The sequence below is a fragment of the Pleurodeles waltl genome, chromosome 11, assembly GCF_031143425.1.
Source record: "Pleurodeles waltl isolate 20211129_DDA chromosome 11, aPleWal1.hap1.20221129, whole genome shotgun sequence".
NCBI lineage: Eukaryota > Metazoa > Chordata > Amphibia > Caudata > Salamandridae > Pleurodeles > Pleurodeles waltl.
The window spans coordinates 541,068,084-541,089,468 of record NC_090450.1 but is presented as its reverse complement, the minus strand read 5'-3'; the positions used below and the strand labels follow the sequence as shown (position 1 = coordinate 541,089,468).

General features: G+C 47.2%; 1 protein-coding gene across 1 annotated transcript in view; it reads right to left on the bottom strand.

Annotated features, from left to right (window-relative positions):
* Positions 1–21,385, bottom strand: part of LOC138265861 (collagen alpha-6(VI) chain-like) — a 228,723-nt gene that overhangs the window by 6,455 nt on the left and 200,883 nt on the right. Inside the window, exon 6 of the mRNA XM_069213966.1 lies at positions 18,573–18,617. Within this exon, the coding sequence (XP_069070067.1) occupies positions 18,573–18,617 (45 nt within the window). The remainder of the gene's footprint in view (positions 1–18,572; positions 18,618–21,385) is intronic.

Sequence of the window (21,385 nt, the reverse complement as noted above, 5' to 3'; positions counted from 1 at the left end):
TGGTGAGTTAGATGAACAAGTTACTTACCTTCGGTAAGGATCTTTCGGTTAACTGCAAATTCATCACTTTTAGAATTTTCTCCAGGCGTCAGAATGAGTCTGGCAACTTTTCAGAATATCTCTGCGTGCCAGTAAGTGGCACATAGTGGCTCCACACTGATGCCATTCTGCTCTGGAAATGACATGCGAAGCTAATGTAGGCGCCACTTCCATGCACTGATTTCATTTGCTCCAAAGCCATCCATGCTCATAGACAAAGAGCCCCAAAAGCAAATTGGCTTAGACCACTGTGCATATTTCTAGACCTGGGTTCTTATTAATGAATAGAGCCCAATTCACAGAACAGTGAGGAGGGGAGTTGGTGGGGAATCTGCAGTTAGATAAGTCTCCACCCAAAAAAGTGTTACCAAAGGTATGTAAGTTGTTCTTCCTATAGATGCTTCTAACTGCAGATTCCTCACCTTTTGGATAGATACCAGAGCAGAACATATTAGGAGGTGGGTCTGTGAATTGGGTCAAACTAAAAGGTCCAATAGGGCCATCTTAGCAAACCTGGCTGTCCAGACTGTAAGGCTTCGTGAAAGTATAGACTGACACCCATGAAACTGCCTGGCATATGTCCAAGACTGGAAAGTCACTGGCCAATACAGTGGTAGCAGCTTTGGACTTGGTGGAATGAGCTTGTAGTCCTTCTGGATACTGTATTTTGGTTAATGCGTAGAAGACCTTGATTTAGAGCGCGATCCAGCAGGAGATGGGTAATTTGTGCGCGGCTTTGCCTTTTTTCATTCCAGTAATCCCACACAAATCTTATCGTCCACCTGGTGTTCTCTGGTACGACTGATGTAAAAGCTCAGCATTCTTTTGCTGTCCAAGTGATGGAGTCTTTCCTCTTCATTAGAGGGGTGAGGTGGAGCATAGAACTCCAGCAAGGTGATTGTTTGGCCAATGTGGAATGGCATTACTACCTTTGGCAAGAAGGATGTTCTCCTTCGAAGAACCAGTTTGTCTTGGAAGAAGGATGTGTATGACTAGTTAAGACAAGAGCATCTGAAGCAGCTCACAGGGAGTGCACATCAAGTTATACGAGAACCAAGTTAAGGTCCCACTGAGGCATAAGACAAGAAGAGGGAGGAAACAAGCATTGTAGGCTTTTCGAAAAACCCATCACCACTAGTGATTTAAACAATGAGGGCTGGTCTAACAACCATAAAAAAGCAGGATAAGGGGAAGCTACCTTTAATGGGCAAATGGCAAGCACAGCCAGGAGGGACCACTGCATTCTGTTTAGGTGGACTGGAGGGTATCAGGGACAGTGAGGGGAAAACACTGGTCAGACTGATTTCCCTGTGGGTGTGAAGCCCAGATGTTGCCACACCCCTAGGGTGGGCTAGCATGCTCCACGCACTGACAGAGGGGCTCAGTATCTTACGAATGGGCAGAAAAGAGCACTCTGGGATAACTAGATGCCACATTTCACAGGAAGCTGTCATCAGACGGGAGGAATTCAATTAGCTCATTGGCTAGTGATTGTGACCCTCCCAAAGGGCACTTTCTAGGTATGAAAGAAGCACCTCTGACCCCCAGAACTCAGATCTCGCCTAGACTGGGGAAAAGCCCTACTGACCTTGGACTTTGCACAGAGGAGGCTACGCTGAAGTTGGACTGCACCAGCTGCTTCTTGGGCAAGAGAAGAGAGGGCTGTGCATGCAGTGTCCAGCTCATGGCGAAGTCATCCTCTAAGCCCAGAGAGAAGTGGAGACTTCAAAAGTAAGTTGGCTGAATTCTCGTGTCAGGGCCAGGGCCAAAAACGCAGGAGAAGGCCACCTGAGTATACTGGTAGCCCAGATCACCAGATTGTCACCCTCTGCCACAGTGCAACTGGGGGAGACCAAAACCTGACACTCAAAAAATACACTGGAGTCTGCTGGACCCAGGAGTGACATTGCAGTTTGGCTGCCCAGAAGGTCAGCTATCGCCAGAAGACGAGAACCACTGGTTTTGCTGTGTTCATAGTCCAGTAGTGCAGTGCAACTAGCCTTTTGCTGAACCAAAGAGGACTTCAAAGGTCACTGACCCTTGTGGCCAAAGTCACCCCACCAGGACTGGGGATCCAGGGGCAGCCCCAGGAAGTCTCCCGTTGACAGCTGAGCATCCTCAACATCATCCAGCATCCTGTATTCCCTGCATCAGACACACTCCATAGAAGTCAATAGCAAGTTGCCATGCTGAAGGTAACTGTTCTTTGGTCTTTGTTAGTCCCCCTGACCTGTTTCTTACTGGAGTTGGTCATCAAAAGTGACTGGGAATGAACACATTCAGGTTTAACAAAGTCTTCTTGAAAAACTGTAATTGAATTTGGCATTGCTTCTTCATGGTTAAATGAAAAGTTTTGATTTACTGTTTTTTCAAGTAATTGTATGTCCGGAACCCTCCGGTGGATCCTTTTCTTGCTGGTGTAAATAAATCTTCATAAAAATATACTCTACGTTTGTAAATTGGTGTCAGATGATTTGAGAGTTGTGTATCTTTCATGTCCAATTATTTTGGTACTGTTTAAATGCTTAACAGTGTTTATTTGCTGAAACCTGACTGCTCAAAACCACAGTTACCAAGGATTGAGGTAAGGGTTGACAAACAAGCCTGACTGGAACCTAGATAGGGTTGTGACTTTAGTGCACAGTGAGGCTTCACACCCTCACCATATAATAAACCACCATGCTGGCTAGTGATGGCATCCAGAACTTGTATTTAACAGTTCCATATAGTTGATACGTTTACAATCGGCAAAATGATGAGGAAGGTAGGTACACGACACTGGAGAACACTACTCTGGGAGTTAGTGGCAGTAGGTGGTGTGGCTAGATTGCTCACACATGAGGATAAGATAGCAGAATCCTAAGCATAAAGGCTGAACTTGTAGAATTCTTCGGTCTCACTCCTGAAGAATACAGGCTGAAGTTTAGCACAACACACAAGGGGGCAACACAGGCCTGGGTGGACTCTGTAGATGCTTCTGTAAAAGAACTAGATGGTTGGGTAAAAGGTAATGGTGGCCACCTTGAAAGACTATAATTTGGTGGTAAAGGAGCAAATTTTCACTAACTGTTAATCAGAAAAGTTACACCAACATCTAGTTGACCCAAAATATCTAGCCCAAGAAAGCTGGGCTAGACAGACGATCAGTGGTTAGGACAATAGTACAGAAGAAGTTTCAGGGGAATGATCCCAAGAAGGTGGGGACTAGGCCCACAGCAGGGAAAGGATGGAGGTAGTAAATCTACCAGAGATGTTCCTTCAGAGCCCCAGAACCCTAAGGGGGGGGGGGGGGGGGTGCAGACATAGCCCACCTCTCGTAAGCAGAGTAGCGGGGACCCATTGTTAAAGAATTTCTTTGAAAAGAGGCTGTGTTTTGACTGTCAGCAACCAGAACTACATAGGGGGATGTTGCTTATGAATGGGACTCATAAAGTTACTACTTCAAGGTATAAAAAAAAATCACTGCATTAAATCAGATTTTATGATTAAATCAAACTTAATGTCACTGGAGGGCAAAGGGCAACTTCAGTTAAGTTGCCACTTGGTTGCCCAAGGATCCAGTATCTGTTTACAGTTGCACACAAAGGTCTGTCCTCAAGACAGCCTTCAGTCCTCTTGGGGAGAAGTATAAATGGCTCCTAGAAAAGGCTATAAAGGGTCTGCCAGGAAAGGAGATATTATCTCCTCCTTGCAAAAAAAGGCACACCTGTTGTGAACCCAAAGGTTGAGCTTCAAAGAGGAAGCCACATTTGACGGACAAATGGCAAACACACGCAAGAGGGGCTGATCCTTTGTTTATATAGAAAGGACGGTGTCAGGGACAGCAAGGGGCGAACATTGGTGAAACCGATTTTCCCTTGGGTGGGCTACTAAGCTCCACACATTGAGGGGTCCAGCCATCTTGGGAGAAGGAAGAATAGAACACTCAGAGACAGCTGGATGCCACACTTCACAGGAAGTTGTCATCAGGCAGGAAGAATCCAAGCAGTCTATTGGCTTCTGTCTGCAACCTCCCCTAAGGGCACTTACTGGACATAAAAGATGTTTTTAGGGACAAGATGAGACCCGATAATGAAGCATGCCACTACTTCCATGCCGCAAGTTGAAAAATGGATCTCGCCCAGCTCCTCTTTGAGCACCTTTTGCCTCTTGACCGTCCAGCATTTACTACCTTATCAAATTCGATCAAATCTGGTTCTCCTTTAGATCCTCCTCCGCCTTCCTATTTTAGTTAATTATGCCCTCACCTTCTGAAAACAGTGATTCGTCTTTTGAATTCTTCACTCTCATAATGCTGAGTCCCCAGAGCATGGAAATATTAAATGATGATACCCCTATTAAAGAAGGTAAATCTCGATCCTCTCAACTGGTCTAACCATAGACAACATTTTGCTTCTACAATTGCTTGCAGAAATGTTTGAAAAGTATGTTAATCATCAAGTTTCATTATTAGTTGAAAGAAGGGCCTTGTCCACCCCTCTCAATCTTCTTTTAGGGCTGGTCACAGCACGGTGTCCGCTCAGCTTGGAGTCACTAAACAGCTTAGACTCCAACCTGCTAGAGGTGGCACAGCAGCTTTGATTTTACTTGACCTCAGTGCTGCATTTGACCATGTGTCTCACCAGCTACTCCTCCAAAGACTGGAGGACACAGGTGTTTGAGACCTGGCTTTGACTTGGCTAAGGTAATTCTTACAAGACCAGTCTTTTTCTAGAAACCATACTTCCAATGCCTCATTCCCTGTCCTCAGGTGTTCCTCGGGTTCAGCTCTCAGCCCCACCTTATTTAACATTCATTTGCAACCCCTGGCAGACATTGTGGAAAGTTGTGGTCTCTCTCTAATTTCCTATGCAGATGACACCTAGATTATTATCTCCCTTTCACCTAAGGAAGATCCCATCATTGACACTTTGAACATCTGCCTTATGAAAGTTGCTGCTTGGATGGGTAACGATTTCCTTACACTAAATGGAGATAAGACTGAAGTTCTGCTGGTGGGTACTCATCCTCAACACTGGGGACAAAATCTCTGGTCTGACGTTCTCTGCACTCCTTCACTCAGAGTCTCTCTGGTTAAGAGCTTAGGTTTCTGGCTTAATAAAAAGCTCTCAACGAATTATCAGATTACGAAGGTAAGCTTTACCTGTTTTAGCGTCCTGAGTTGGCTAATAAAAATACTTTGATTACTGTCCGTCCACACTCAGTGAATGGTAATACAGGCATTGATTATTTCTAAGATGGACTATGGCAATTTTTTTTAGCTAGGGGCCTCCAAGGCATCACTTAAGCGTCTTCAGGTAGTCCAGAATACAGACGCCAGATTATTATTCCATCTCTTTAAACATTCTTCCATCTCAAATCTTCTTCGAGACCCCCATTGGCTTCTGACTGAAAAGCATATCCAGTTCAAAGCTCTGTGCTTCATGCAAAAGGCTACGTCAAACTCAGGTCTACTGTATCTTAGATCACTAGTGACACATTATTGTTCCTGTACGAAGCAGGCACTTTATGCGGTGTACACCTACAGGTGAGGCACTCTGTACTGAGTCCAGGTACCCTTAGTGACAGTGTAAGTGGTTCCAGATAACCAGACCTCTTAAACGGTAGCTGTGGAGAGTAGCTAGGGCTTATCGAGTAGGGTGTAAAGCAATTGCAAATACCACATAGGCCACGCAGTGATTTACAAACAAGAAAGAACCACACCAGTGTTAGAAAAATAATGTATTATTCATTATAAAAGACAGGTACTAAACTAACTTTGGTATATCTTGTAACCGGAGATATACACACACACAAAAATATACTTAGAAACAGGTAAGTAAAGGCATAAAATAACATGGGCCTCTATGGGGAAGCCAAACCATTTGCAAAAAAAATGGGATGATAAAGTCACTATTAACCAAGACTACCACACAAGGGCCTTCAGGACAGGGTAATCACTAAAATACAAGAGGTAAGTAGCTAGGATTCCCCAGGTGCCTGTGAGCAGAGATGTTACCCTAGGCCAGTGTCCACAGGATTACATGGGGAAGCCACAGTTAAAGTTTTTGTGTTCCAGGACCTTTCTCAGAGGACCCCAAAGAAACCGGTTGGGACAAGAAAGGTTCAAGAGTGCCTCACCTGTGGATACCCAGAGAAGTGGAGTACCTACAACAGGGAGCCCAGGTGCATAGGGGTGAAGTTGTGTCAAAACCTCCTGTTGAAGTCAATGGGGACTTCAGTTGTCTCGTGGACCAGGTCGGTGGAACCCAGCATGGATTCCTGTTGAAAAGAATCTAAGGAAAGAGGGCACAGAGTCCAGCCCCCCCAGAGATGCCCAGGGAGTGCAGGAGGGCAATGCCCATCCTTCTTGAAGATGCTTTCCTGAAAGTCAGTTGTTGGGGGGGTCCAGGAGATGCAGGAATATCCTAGGAGTCATCCAAAAGCTGTCCCACGCCAGTCGTCGAATTGCAGAAGGGGTCAGTGGTCAGCAGGGCCACCAACAAGCCTTGGCAAATGCAAGGAAGAGTTGCATGAAGTGTTGCAGGATTTACGGACCAGCAAGGTCCAAGGTACTCAACCTTTGCAGGTTAGTCAGGGCCAGCACTCAGCAAGCAGGAGAGCGAACAGGAATAGTTGGAGACCCCCAGGAGGACCCTCTGGTAGCAGGCACAATGAAGATGGAGGCCCAAGTTGCAGGGAATACAGGGAGGACATCATTCTTGGAGCTGTGCAATGCTGGAGGCTAGGGTTTCTTGGAGGTCTTCAGGCTGAAGAGCCAAAAAGCCATGGCAACGATAAATAGACACAATGCACAGGGGTTCCAGCGAAGCAGCTCCAGTGAGGGACTACAGACTTCTCAGATTCAAAGAAGACAGGTCAGACCTCTGGAGAGCCACAGCACCACCACCTGTGGTGTAGAGCCTTAAAGAGCCTGTGGGACAGCAGGAGCCACAAACTGGGTGTCGATGTTGAGGTGCCTGCGGATGCAGGGGAGGAACTCCTTCACTCCAAGGGAGATTGATTCTTGCTGTTCTAAGTGCAGGCAGAGTCCTTGTGACTATGGAGGATGCGCTGCCACGGACATTTCAGAGTCCTTGCAATGTACGGGGACAAAGTTGCAGTAGAAGCCCTCCTACTAGTTGCAGTCTTGTCTTGGGTACTGGCGAAGTCCACTAGCAGTTCAAGTGTCCCAGTTGCAGAAGTGTCTTGCAGAAGAGTCTTGCAGACGAATCTAGGGTCCCACCCTCAGGGGAGCCCTTAAGTCACCTAGGAAGGGGGTTGGACAGGTTCTGCAGTGATTCCCCCCCCCCCCCCCCCAATCAGGGGACCCAGGGATGCTAATCTGGTGGACTGACCAGTATGATTCTCCCAGGGGGCTCTGCTCATCTTATTTCCAAGATGTCAAAATGAAGGAGGCACCTGGCAGACCTCTGTGCACCTCCCTAGGCAGATGAACAGGGGGGTGGTCATTCCCCTGACCTTTGTTTGGTTTCACGCCAGAGAGGGAGCTGGGTGTTTCTGCACTGGTGCAAACCAGTTTATGCAAGGAGGGCACCAAATGTGCCCTTCAAAGCAGTCTGGTGGTGCTCAGAGGCACCCTGACTCCAGTGAAATCTATTTCTAAAGAAGAGGTGACCACACCTCTATCTTACAGGAAATCCTTTGTTCTGCCTTCCCCTGCCCGAGTTAAGCTCAGCAACAGGAAGGCAGAATAGTGTCTGGGGTCAGCAGCAGCACAGGCTGGCATGCAGACTCTGCAAGGTAGTACAGGCAGATGTTGGGGGACCCCCTAGGGAACACCCAGAATAAATGGTATCATGCAACTAGCACTGGAATCAGTGTAGTTGTATGATCTCATCATGTTTGATACCAAACATGCCTATGTTCGGTGAAACCATTATGTAGTTGATCAATGTGTGTTGACCAGTGCCCACTACATACCTTAAGAAGGCTTCCCTGCACTTACGAAGCCCAGGGAATTAAGTCTGGGGTTTTTACTAGCACATCTGCTCATGCAGGGATGCCATCACACTTAGAACTATGCAACCTGCCCTTTGGCTAAAGGGCCTACCTTGGGGATAACTTAAAGGATTAGAGTGCAGTGACCATGATTATCAGGCAACCCCTATATATCTGGAGCGAAAGGTGCACGCACCATTTCACACAGGCTGCAACGGCAGGCCTGTAGACACAGTTTGCACAGGCCCCATGGGTGGCACAATACATGCTGCAGCCCATGGGGGACCACTGGCGTACCAGTGCTCTGGGTACCTAAGTACCATATACTATTAAGTCACTGCACAACTAAATTTAGGAGAGAGAGCACTGACACTGGCGTCCTGGTTAGCAGGATCCCAGTGCACTACACTGTAAACATACTGACACCAGGCAAAAAGTAGGGGTAATTATGCCAGATTGATGCTACTTTCCTCCACTCATCCTCTACAGTGAAACTGCTGGGATCCCTGTAGGGGCTGGACAGGCTGGCCGAAGGGATGCTCGGCCAAAGCAGTGAAAGGAGTGATGAAACTGTTGCGGCGTGCGATGTAGGGTGAAAAGTCCCAGAGAATGAGTGGTAGCCCTCCTCTCCTTAAAACACTCAAGAGTGGAATTAGCTGTGTCCCCGAACAGGCAAGTCCCATCAAGGGGTATGTTCATCAGTCAACCGCAGCCACTCATGGTAGCAAACAGCAACAATGGTGCCTATAGCCCGCTTGAAGAAGTGGTGCTGTCCAAGCCACAATGAATCGTAAACTTGGCTACATCCTGACCATGTTCAATTGCTTAAGAGAGCACAAGGAAAAGTTATTTACACACACCATGGAGCACTTGTGACAATAAATCCAAAAGGGCGTGAGGGTAGCATCCCAACAAACAGATGGCGTTAACAAAGCAGAGGGACAATCTGGAAGAAGAAAAGACACGCTGGCCGAAAGTTTCCACTTGGTTGGATTCCCTATCAGGGGAGTGGTAGGAAATGTATTTGGATTGGAGCAGCTGGTAGAAGCTTGCACAGCAAAGCTTTTTGGTAAGGGGTGCTTCACAAGAAAAACTTGGTGGAGCAGGACGATGATGCTTAATACTTTGTCTATTGACTGGTGAGCAAGAGCAAGGCTTGACCCAAGCTTCCAAAAAGGTATCTGCCAGTGTCTCGCTGAAAGGAAGAAGAAGCTCCAAAGATATCTGCACCAGTTGAAGGACCTTAGTCAAAACATTTGTCTTAACCCTCAAGGTGGGGAGCTGGATGTCAAGACCATCACCATGGAGTAGGAAGCGGATTCCTCTGTGACTGGTCAGTGGAGAAAAGAGACATGTCTTCTGGGAGGTATCAAGGCCACTACCATCCTGTAATTCCTCATACTAATTGTCATTGTGGTGGGGCTGAGCAAAGTCATCACCCGGATCGCAGTCATTATCGAAATCTGTCCCAGAAGGACAAGTTAATTACCTTTGGTAGCGCCTTATCTGGTATAGACAATATCTAGTTGCAGATTCCTTACCTTAGAATTTCCCCAGGCGTCATTCTAGATCCAAAGATTTTTTCAATCATTACCCCTGCGCGTTGTTAGGTGGCATTAATCGGATCTGCATCTGTCATTGGCGTCATGCGCACCGGATATGGTATTGCAGGTCCTATATAGGTACACCCGGTGCGCTGATATCAGTTTCTTTCCATTAATTTCACGCCAGAAGCGCAGAGCCGTGAACAACACTGATCCCTGGTGAGTCAAAACTAGGGCACTGGAAGGGAGTCCCTGTCCCTAGAAATCAGTTCAGAGAGTGGGAAGTTGGGTGGTCCTTAACTAGACATTGCCTGAACCAGATAAGACGTTACCCAAGGTAATTCATCTCATAGAGACATCTATTTGCCGATTCCTTTACCTTAGAATAGATGCCGAAGCAATACCAAACCCAGAGGTGGGTCTGCAAACTAAAATCATACTAGAGAGTCCTGCAGGACCGAATGGGCAAAATGCTTTTCCCTAAGGACCTGACTGTCCAACCAGTACTGCTTGGTAAACGTATACAGATATGCCCGAGTTCTTGCCTGACAGATGTCAAGGACTGGAACACTGCATGCTAACACAGTGGTCACAGCTTTATCTTTGGTAGAATAAGCAGGTAAGCCCTCAGGGAGTTGCTTCTTAGCCAGTGGGTAGCACATTTTAATGCAGAGTACAACCCATCTGCAGATGGTTTGCCTCTGCACTGCCTGACCTTTCTTTGAGCCCACATAAGCAACAAAGAGTTGATCATCCACTCTGAACTCTTTGGTACGATCAAGGTAGAACGCCAACACTCTTTTTGGGTCCAGGTGGTGGATTTTTTTCTGTTCCTTAAAATGGTGTAGGGGTGCGTAATAAGTAGGCAAGGTGATGGATTGGCCTACATGGAAGGGCGTAACCACTTTTGGCAGAAAGAAGGCCCGAGTGTGAAGCACCACTTTATCAGGATAGGGGGGTATTTGCAACTGGAGACTTAAACAAGGAAGGCTAATAAGGCAGCTGCAAAAAATCTGAAATGGAAGACAGATAACCTCTGAGAGTGACCAAACTATGAACCAAAAAACCTCAGAAAGAGGGGCAGAAAGGAGGTCAATAGACTTGCTGTGCACCATTCCACAAATTTCTTCTAATGACAGATGTATATTGCTTTGGTGGTTGGACACCTGGCTTCCAAGATTACATGACAGACTTCAGGCGGAAGCTCAAAAGCTGTCAACTGCAGCCACTCAATCTTCACGCAAGAAGACAGAGGTTGGGCAGGTTACTGTGGAGACCCCTCCCCTGCTGCTGCAACAGAAGATCCTCCTGATGGGACAGTCTGATCGGAGGTTTGATGGCCATGCCCAGTAGATCAGCATACCAGACTCTTCGTGCTCAGTCCAAAGCCAGAAGAATTACTTGGGCCCGGTCATTCTTGATCTTCTTGAGAATTCTGGGCAGAAGTGGTATGGGCGGTAAAGCGTACAGGAGGCCTGAGTTCCACTCAAGACAAAAGCGTTGCTGTGCAATTGCTGCCTTGGAAACTCCAATGCGCAATACTGCTGACATTTCACATTGTCTGCAAAGGCGAACAGCTCTATCCAAAGCTCTCCCCGCTGATGAAAGAGACTTTGCGCAACCTCCGGAGGGAGGTACCATTTGTGATCGACTAAGCATTGTTGGCTGAGTTTGTCCTTTCTGGCCTTCAGAGAGCCCGCCAGATGTTGAACCAACAAGGGAATGTCCTTTTGTTCCAGCCATGTCCAGGGGCACAGAGCCTCTTGACAAAGGTTCCACAGCCACACCCACCCTGCGTGTTGCACTACCACATGGCTTCGGTGTTGTCTGTGAACACCTGCACTACCTTCCCTTTGAGAGAGGAAAGAAATGCTTTCAATCCTAGTCTGATCAATAGGGATCCAAAAGCTTGATGTGGAGTCCGGACTCTGCCAGAGACCTGATGCCTCTGACCTCCACCTCTCCCAGGTGGCAGCCCCATCCCAGGAGTGACACATCTGTCACTACTGTCAGATCTGGTTGGGGAAGCGAAAGGGATCTGCCTTTGACCCAATTGCGGTTCCTTAGCCACCACTGCCGATCTCAAGCAGTTCACTTCAAGATCTGGACCAGGTAGTAGAGATTTCCCTGATGCAGTGCCCACTGGTACTTCTGGTCCCACTGCAGAGCCCTGTTATGCCACCCAGCATATGTCAACAGCAAGATACAGGAGGCCATGAGGCCCAGCAGCCTCAGAGTCATTCTCACCAAAATCCAGGATAGAGGCTGAAACATCGGTATCATAGCCTGGATGTCCTGCACTCGTCGCTTGGGAGGATAAGTCTGAAACTGCAATGTGTCCAGAATAGCTCGGATGAAAGGGAGCATCTGAGAGGAAGCCAGGTGTGACTTTGACATGTTTATAATAAACCCCAGTGAATGCCTGGGGCAAGAGTGCTTTCAACAGCCAGTCGTCAAGATAGTGGAAGACTGAAACCCCTGATCCGCGCAGATGATTTGCGACCACCGCCATCACCTTGGTGAACACCCGAGAGGCACTGGTAAGGCCAAAGGGAAGCATGGTGAACTGAAAGTGCTCGTGGTCTACCGTGAACCGCAAGTAACGTCTGTAGGCAGGCAGGAAGGAGATATGGAAATATGAGTCCTGCAATTCCAACACTAACATCTAGTCTCCTGGGTCCAGGGCAGAGAGAACCTGAGCAAGAGTGAGCATTTTGAACTTCTACTTCTTGAGAAAGAGACTGAGGGATCAAAGGTCTAGGATAGGGTGAAGGCCTTGTTCTTTATGGGCAAGACATACGTCTGGCACAGGGACCCTCTGTAGGAGGCTGGCCTGGTTTGTATCGGGTACCACAGGTGCTTACAACTTATACCAGGTCCAGTTATCCCTTATTAGTGAAATGGAGTCAGTGTCTAGAAGCCAGGCTGTCTAGAGGTAGCTGTAGGCAAAGCAGCCAGGGCTGAACTATGAGACATGCAAAGCTCTTGCAATACCACTGTAGTCACACAGTATTCACACACATGAAAGACAATACTCAGTGTTATAAAAAATAAAGGTACACAATGCCAAAAACACTTTAGAGTCTATACTCCCTTAGGAGGTAAGTAATATACACAATATATACAGTAGTAACCAAAAACAAGTATGTAAATAGTCAGAAAATAGTGCAAACAGTGAAAATCACAATAGGTTGCAATGGGCCTCCACCTAGGCAAGTGTAGTGTGTGGAGGGGCTCTGGGAGTGTAAGAAAACACCAAAGGTAAGTAATGTACCCCACCCCAGAGCCCAGGAAACAGGAGTAAAACACAGCAAGTTTCCTAACACACACTAGAAGTCATGATAGAAGATTACACAAAAACCAGAAGAAATGGCAAGACACCAACAATGTATTCCTGGACCTGAAGACCTGTGGAAGAAAGAGACCAAATCCATGAACCGTTGAAGAGTCGAGGAAGAACAGGAGCCCCTGCTAACCCAGATGAAGGAGCAAAATAAGAACCACTGGTGAGAAGAAAAAGTCAGTAATGCACCAAAGAAAACAGATGAGAGGTCCTGGTTGGTGCAAGAGATGTCCCATGCCAGATGGAAGATTGCAGGCTGGGTTGAGTCGCTGGATTCCGCCAACAAGCCTTGGCGCACGCAAAACACACGGTTAGTGGGAAATGGTGCTGTCCGGGACCCGGAGGGAACTGGTTGCCTCTACCCATGAGGAGGAGACGGAGGGAGCTCTCAGCAACTCAGAAAGCCCTCAGAAGACCAGGCAGCGCGCACAGGAGTCCCACAGCACGGGGACAAAAGAGGTGCAAATGGAGGCCCACGCAGCATGACACAAAGAGATCCCACGCCGCCGAAGATACAGTAAACTCTGCTGTGCATGAAGAACTTCTTGGAAGGTCACACACAAGCCTTGGCAACTGCAAATCACGCAGTGCACAAGGGTACTGTCTTGCGTGGGGAGGAAAGCTCTTACCTCCACCAAAATTGGACAGCTGGACCTTGGGACTGTCAGGGTCACTTTAGTCCACCATCCGTACTGCTGGATCCACGCTTGTCGTCTGGAGAGGGACCCACGGCACCGGTCGTCGCTGCAGAGAGGTGCCTGCTGAAGCAGGGAAGTGACTCCGTCACTCCACAGGAGATTCCCTCAGGTCTTCTGGTGCAGGCTGAAGACAGGCAGTCCTCTGAGGGTGCACGACCTGGAAACTGTTGTAGTTGCTGGCAGGAGCTGGAGTTACAATGTTGCAGAAGTCGTCTTTGCTTCTTTGTTGCAAGTTGTAGAGTTCCTGGAGCAGTCAGTGGTGGATCTGATGGTTGAAGATGAAGTAAAGGATGCAGAGGAGTCCTGCTGGAGTCTTGCAATCTGAATCTGAGGAAACACCCAGAGGAGAGACCCTAAATAGTCCTGAGAGGGGGATTGGTCACATGGGTACCATATACTAAGGACTTATAAGGGGGACCAGTATGCCAATTTGGAGTAAAATACTGGACTTCCAGTATGTAAGGACAAATTTGAAACCAGAAAGAGCATAAGCACTGGGGTCCTGGTTAGCAGGATCCCAGTGACACGGTCAAGCACACTGACAAAAACAGTGAAACATACTGACAAGTAGGCCACAACTCATAAGCACTGGGGTCCTGACTAGAAGTATCCCAGTGGCACAGTCAAAACACACTGACAAACAGGCAAAAAATGGGGGTAACCATGCTAGAAAGAGGCTACTTTCTTACAACCTCTCTGTGGCTTCCTTGGCCAACAGAGCCGTAACATCCTCTCTAAGAAAATGCCAAGTGATCCTCCATCATCCAACCGTAGGATGGTGACATGGATAGAGGGGTAGTCTTGAATGGAAGGGAGTAGCCCCTTCAGACTGACTTCAAAACCCACCTGTCTGACGAGATGAACTGCCAGTGGAGCCCCTGAGGGCATATCCTGTCTTTGACTGGTCGCTGGTGGGGAATCATCAGACTAAGAAAGTTTGGAGGCAGCTTTACAGTGGGGGAGGTGTGTGGTGGACTGGCCAGACACCTGGCTCTCTGATCCATGAGGACAGTGGATCCCACGTCCCCAACCACAAGGAGGCTGAGCAGTATGGGCTACAAAGTGGCTGGATTGAAACGGACGTGGCTGGGCACTTCTTTACAGACTGAGGGGGGCGACGGGCAGCTGTGAGGCCCAAGGACCTGGCCGTAGCATGAGATTTGTTGAAGGGCTAGAATGCTGAGTCTGTTTCTCTCTGAAGAGATGGGTGCCATGAAAGGGCCTGTCCATAAGATTAAATCGTATACCCCTGAAAAGGAAGAAGTCCTCAACCAGGCGTGGTGCCTCTAGGCCACTATCGAAGCAACAGCTCTGCCCAGTGAGTCCGTTGTGTCCAGTCCATATGAGATCGTGACCTTTGCTGTGTCTCTCCCATCGGCAACTGTCAGAGAGAGTACAACCTGGGCCTCCTCTGGAACCTATGTCTGCACTTGCACAATTATATTCCACAGCGTATGGGAATAATGGCCCAAAGGGTGTGTCCAACCTCTTGGATTCCCTATCAGGGGGATCAGAAGGAAATGTGCCCTCGAAAAAGGAGGCTTGGATAGCCAAGCTGTCGGAGGAGGGGTGTTGCATCAGGAAATCTGGGTCACTGGGTGCAGGGCGATGGTGGCGGGCAATTGTTTGTTCACAGGAGCCCCTGTGCTGAGTTTGGACCAGGTACCCAGTAGGAAATCTGTAAAGGCTTCATTAAAGGGAAGCAGGGGTTCAGAGGATGAAGCCCCAAGATGAAGCACCTCTATCAAGAGTTTGGTCCTGACTGCTACCGAAGGCAGCTCAAGGTCCCGGACCTCAGCTGCTTTTCGCACCACCACTGAATATGAAGCTCCCTCCTCTGTAGCCATGGTGGGGGAGAGAGAATGCCAGTATCTGGGAATGTATCCAGTCCACTGGCTTCACCCATGTCCGTATGCCAGTCCATGGGGTCTGAGAGCTGGTATTCCAAAGGGTCCATTGCCCTTTTCCATTCCTCACTGTAACCTAGCCCATAGGAATAAGAATCGGGATCGGACATAGAGGGCAAGGCCCCTGTCGGCGTCATACAAAGCCCATCCTGCTCCGTGCTGGAGTCTGCAATGAGGTTGGGGCGGTGCTGGGAGCTTCGATTACGGGACCAGGGAAGGTCGTGGTGGTACGACTGGCAATGGTCCGGACCCAGGAACAGATCCACATTTGCCCCTCAGAGTCGAGGCTGAAGCCACCACAGCAGAACCTGAAGGGGCCCCCTTCCAACTCTCCGGGGTTCAAAGGCGATCCAGCAGAGGTGGACTGCCCAAAAATGAGGTGCATAGCCTCATAAAACTCCTTAAGTAGGGCAGGGGTCGCTCAGGCTCTCAGAAACTCTGGGAGGCGTGATGTTGGTCGAGATGCAGGTGCTGCAGATGGAGGCCTAAATCTATGGCACTCCCACTGCCTCAGCTGACAGACAAGGTGAAGAACACTTCACTTTCTTCAGCTTGTTGTGCCTCGACTTACCTGATCATTCTGAGGACTTGGAATGGGATGACAGGGGGGGGTCTTACGGAACACATCTCTTGATGCACAAGAAGTAGAAATACTCAAAAAGCTTCAATAATTGTCAAAAAAGATAATTAAAAAAACGACTGAGGAGTAACTCTTTCTTTGGATCAGCGCTGGCTGGAGTGGAAAGAACAGAACTGAAGTAGTCAGCCCAAGGTGACAGCTATATAGGACCCGCAATGACATATCGGGCTCGCACAACACCGGCAATAGATGTGGAGCCAATCAACGCACCTAACAGTGTGCAGGAGTACAGCTTAAAAAAAGTCTCCCGATCCAGGCTGACAGCTGGAGAAATTCTAAGGTAAGGAATCTGCAACTAGATTTCTCCATCAGATACGGAGTGAAGAGAGTTCTGGCCCCCCTCGGGTGGATTAGGACGCGACTGGTAAAGGTCAGGCTGGGGCCAACTGGTCTTCCGAGGGAACTATCAGTCCACCTCCTCTGGCATCAGTGAAGTTAGCATCGACATGCCCGGAACCGGTGTGGATTATGGCATCAGCAGCGAGTTTGGGGCAAGAGCCAGAGGCAAGACAGGCTCAGGGAGTCCAAGAGGCACAGAGGGCGAACCGGTTGACAGTACCCCAGATGGCAGGCCTGTGTGTTTCCTGAAGTCTGTAGTCGTGCCAGAGAGACCTGGCAGGGATCTAAAGAGCTGGAACAGGGCTGCCCAGAACTCATCAATCTGATGCAGCATGGCTGAAGGCCTCAGAAACGTATGGTTATGCCAGAACCAGCTGCAGGATTGGCTCTGAAGACAGCTTACTTTGGGAGTGAGATCAAGAAGAGTGCTGCAGCCCCAGGGTCTGCTCAGGCGAATGTGAGTGGTGCGAGGGAGCAGAATCTTGCTATGAATTCTTGGGTTGCTTTCACTTACCTGAAGACTTGGAACACAAAGAGGACCAGCCTCTGGAATGGCTTTGTGGAACCTGGGAACAGGACAGCAATCGAACCTTGGACAAGGAGCGTGACTTGGAATGGCCCGGCGTGAAATGTTCCTATCCGTGGCAACGTAATGTTTTGTCTAGCGTTCCCTGATGCCCTTTGGGTTCATCGACATGCAGTCACTGCAAACCTTTGAGTCTTGACACAACCCCAGCCACACCTGATAGGGATCCATCACATACATTTGTTTGTGACTGTCCCTGCAGGACTCAAAACCTTTCCACACTGAAGAAATGTTTGAGGTAACGTCTCAGAGAGACACGCAGAGAGCTCCGGATCCGCAACTAAAGACACTGAAAGAAAGGAACTGACACCAGAATGCAGTAGCGGCACCTAAATAGGCCTTGCCCATCATTTTGAGAGTGGAATAGAGGCAGTGCAGAGCTGCATGGCACCACCTTCTGTTGCATATAGGTACTGATGAAAAGTGTCTGGATCCAGTCTGACATATAGGGAATATTCTAAAGGTGAGAAGTCTCTACCAGAAAAAAACTGTAAAAGTGCACCATGGCACGTTTTAGCAGAAGGAGCAACAGTACAATTCAACATGACATGCTGCAGATTATGCATAAAATGACTGGGTCTGGTACCTCAGAGGACTAATGCATCCACACCAGGCATCTATGTTTGATCTCATAGTCAGTGTGATATCCCAATGGATACACTCAGTGCTAAGACGCCCTAAGGGGTGAACATAAACTTTAAAAATAAAAATATTACATTATTCTATGGCTGCCACATTCAAAATTAATGATACAGCAGCATATGGAGTAAGCTGCTGGGCAGCTCATGTTACAGTAAACAAATGGTTAAGCTGTTGTGGTGTGCCCCTGCATCTCCACAGTCTCCCCCAGCAGTGATTGTGGCAGTGATTGTGTGATATACTGTTTTAACCACTGCTGAACCCCCTCTGCTCATCTTGTATTCCAACAGGAAATGACAGACATGACTGAAGCTATGTTGTGCTTACTCTTTTTTAACCTGGAGGTATGGAGTTCATAAGTTTAGATGCAAATGTATGTTTTCAGACACATGAGCAGTACAGTCATCATCTAGTGAACCAACTGCTCCATCAAACTAACTATATCACATGTGCACCTTACGTGTGAAGAGCACTTTGTGGGACATGTGAAAAACTCAAGGGCTTTGGAACTTGTGCACTGGGAGTGGTGCCAGCCATGGAAAGCAGCTAATAGAAACTACTGAGGAACTGAGAAACAAATGAAGCAAGAGGCAGAGTATTGTAGCCAAGGGTCTCCAAGGTCAACAGGTTCTAGGACGAGAGGACTGAGACTGTTCACTGATTTAGCTGGTGTTTATTAACACCAGCAAACATAACTGATTGCCTCCATGATGAGGGGTGGTCAGTTATTCATACAGGGGCATTGTGGATGGGGGTGATCTGTCAGCATTCACCTGGCAAGTTTTCTTAAAAGTAAGTTTCATCTCCACTTCTGTCTCACTGGGAAACTGGCTAAATTGTTAGCAATGAGTTATAAATTGAAAAGCTGGAACTAATTTTGTTCACACACTACTCACCGGAGTTGACAAACCCCTCTTTTTTGGAGTCACTTTGTCGCTGATCTGTGGGTATCAGAATAAAAAGAAAGATGTTGATGCATGGGAAAATAATTAAAGTTACTGAACAATACAAAAAACAATGTAAATGTTAAAACAGATTCACAATCTGTTTTCTGGATAACACCATGGCTAAATAATCACAGGGTACTCCTGACATTTCAAGTCTCTAACAAACTGCATGACTCAGACCAATCCTTCAAGCACTGAGATGGTCATCCCACAGAAAATAGTTTTTTGGGATGGTCAATAACATTGCTGCTGTTTAAAGAATGTGCAGTAAATTCGGGGGAAAATGCTGTGCAGATTGGTAAGGGTTTAGGAAGCTATTTGGGGTGATCCAATTACGTCTACTTTGAATTATGTATTTGTTACAGCCAACACTGTTCAACAAATTTACAACAAATGGGGTATGATATGACAAATGGATGGCAGAAAACCTGACAATGTAGTGAATCCTAGTTTGTTTTAATGGGATACAGGAGTTAGCTTAGCCTTTGGCTTGCAGACTCGTGCCCCCATCACCTAGTGACTTTTACCCTACTTAGCTTGCTCTGTTTTAGCATATTTATTTAATTAAATCTTTCAAAATGGCTGCCTTGTTTTTAGTTAGGCCTATGTTTTAGTTTGTTTTATCAGTGCCACCACGTTAAGGCATCAATATCAAGCGACAAAGATAAACAAACTGTAGGTGTTCACATTAGGTACTTTCCCTCTTCACACTTTTGAGGGAATTGTTTATATAAATTACCGTTCCTAGCATGTCTTGTTATCTATTGTTTGGGAACAGACCTACGTCGGGGGTCCAAGCAGATCTGTATCAATACTCCTCACTTAAACAGATAGTCAAAGGGATTCCGACCAGATGCCGTCGCTGCTATCGATGCTGCACGTGGCCTTGACGCTGATCCAGTCTTTGTGTTCCTCCGGAGTCGGAGCTAGAGACCTCATTCCAAGGTAACAAGGGGTGTGAGGCTCTTCTCATGGACATGGCATTGGCAGATTAGGATTAACATACCTAGCTCTCTTTTAGGTTAGAGGTTAGGTTCATTATGCTAGGGTATTAGGACATATTTCACATCTCATGTCATTACATGTTTTTGCAAGATGGTGGTCGTCTTTGTTTTAATGACTCTTGTCTTTACCATTCTGGTCTTGCACTGTTCATTATCCTAATCATTGCAGCCTATGCAACTTATCACAAATTTGCAGTTTGGCTAAATAAAACCTATTGAAACTTTACTGCATCTTCTTCATTGCCTGTGTTTGATTGAGATATGGTGTTTATGTGAGAAAGGGGTAATCTCCGTTTAACCTTGACACCCCCTGAGGTGTCACACTCTTGTGTCCATGCATAAAGGCTGCCACACATCACCTTTTAATGTTTGGGTTTTTGGTGTTGTGCTGCTTGTAAGCTGGGAGGGTTGGGATGACAGTTGCGATCTGTTGTAGGATTGGCATAGTCACCTACAAACATAAGTATTGTCATCCTTAAACCAGCAGTCGTGCCTAGAGCAAGAGTCCAAGTACGACATGGCGCCACTAACAATGGTGGTTAGGCACTAATTTATGGGTTCCTCAACTATCACTGTCTCACATACTTCAGGTACCCTAAGTACCATTACACAGAGACATCCGTGGTCTTGGGGAAGATCCTCCTCAGCTGAACAAGGAGAACCTATTTAGGCTGTAGGTTGTTCAAGCTCGAACTCTTAAAAGGACTTTAACCCCATTTGGTGTTCCATCTCCTATACCACTTATACAATGTGGCTAACGCCATAGACATTCCTGAGAATGTTAGACATGCATTAACATTACATCTAATAGGGCATGGCTTATCAGATGAGGGCGGGAATGTTACATTCATAGTAGAAGCTAGTAAAGCTTACCAAACAGAAACATTCTACTCTTGGGTCACCTTTCCTGAGAAAGACCAAAGATAATTTACATTCCACACATACAGAATTGCAAACGTACCTCAACGGTACCGAGCATACCAGTATCTTGAGATCCGATATCAAGAACATCAGAACTGGTTTAATGGCACCCTACCACATGTAATACAACCCATGAGATTAGGTCCTTTAGGTAATGATGGACAAACGTGGCCTATGTTTGCCACACACACACCTCACCCAGGTATACAAAATATACAGCAGCAGACCTACGAAACTTATACCTTGAACTAGTAACACTTTACAGATGACTTGTTCAGTTCGTAATCCAAACTTTGAACACTACACCAGTGCGTCCAGCACCACCAGCACCTGCTGGATATCAGTTGGCTACTGGGATTCAACCTCAAACAGTACATACTATCATGGGTAAGGTAACCACAGAACAAGAGAAAATACCGTTCTAAATACAGCCGAGAAAACAAATCAGCTGGAAGCTCTGTTTCCCCATACAGGACCACAGGAGAAACATAGAATTCTCACAGTGTGCTTGGCCTTCGGGATGGTTCCCTCAGTGGATGACTGCGCCACATGGGGTACAGTCTTTGCTGCAATATATACTACCACACATGGTACCCTGACACTTGCCAATTTGCCAGAGATGTTAAAACAAATACAGAATGAGCACAGGGCTGCACCAGCCCTAGATTTGGGGGTGAAATTAATGCATAACTTCAACACAGTCTCCTCAATCATACTCAGTAATATCAAAGGTGAAGCGGTAGCACTGGCTATTCGCCAGCGTCTCTGAGAGATTCCACACCTGGACCAGGAGAAACAGCTACCGAAAATTATTTCCGCTACCTATACCAGTATAGG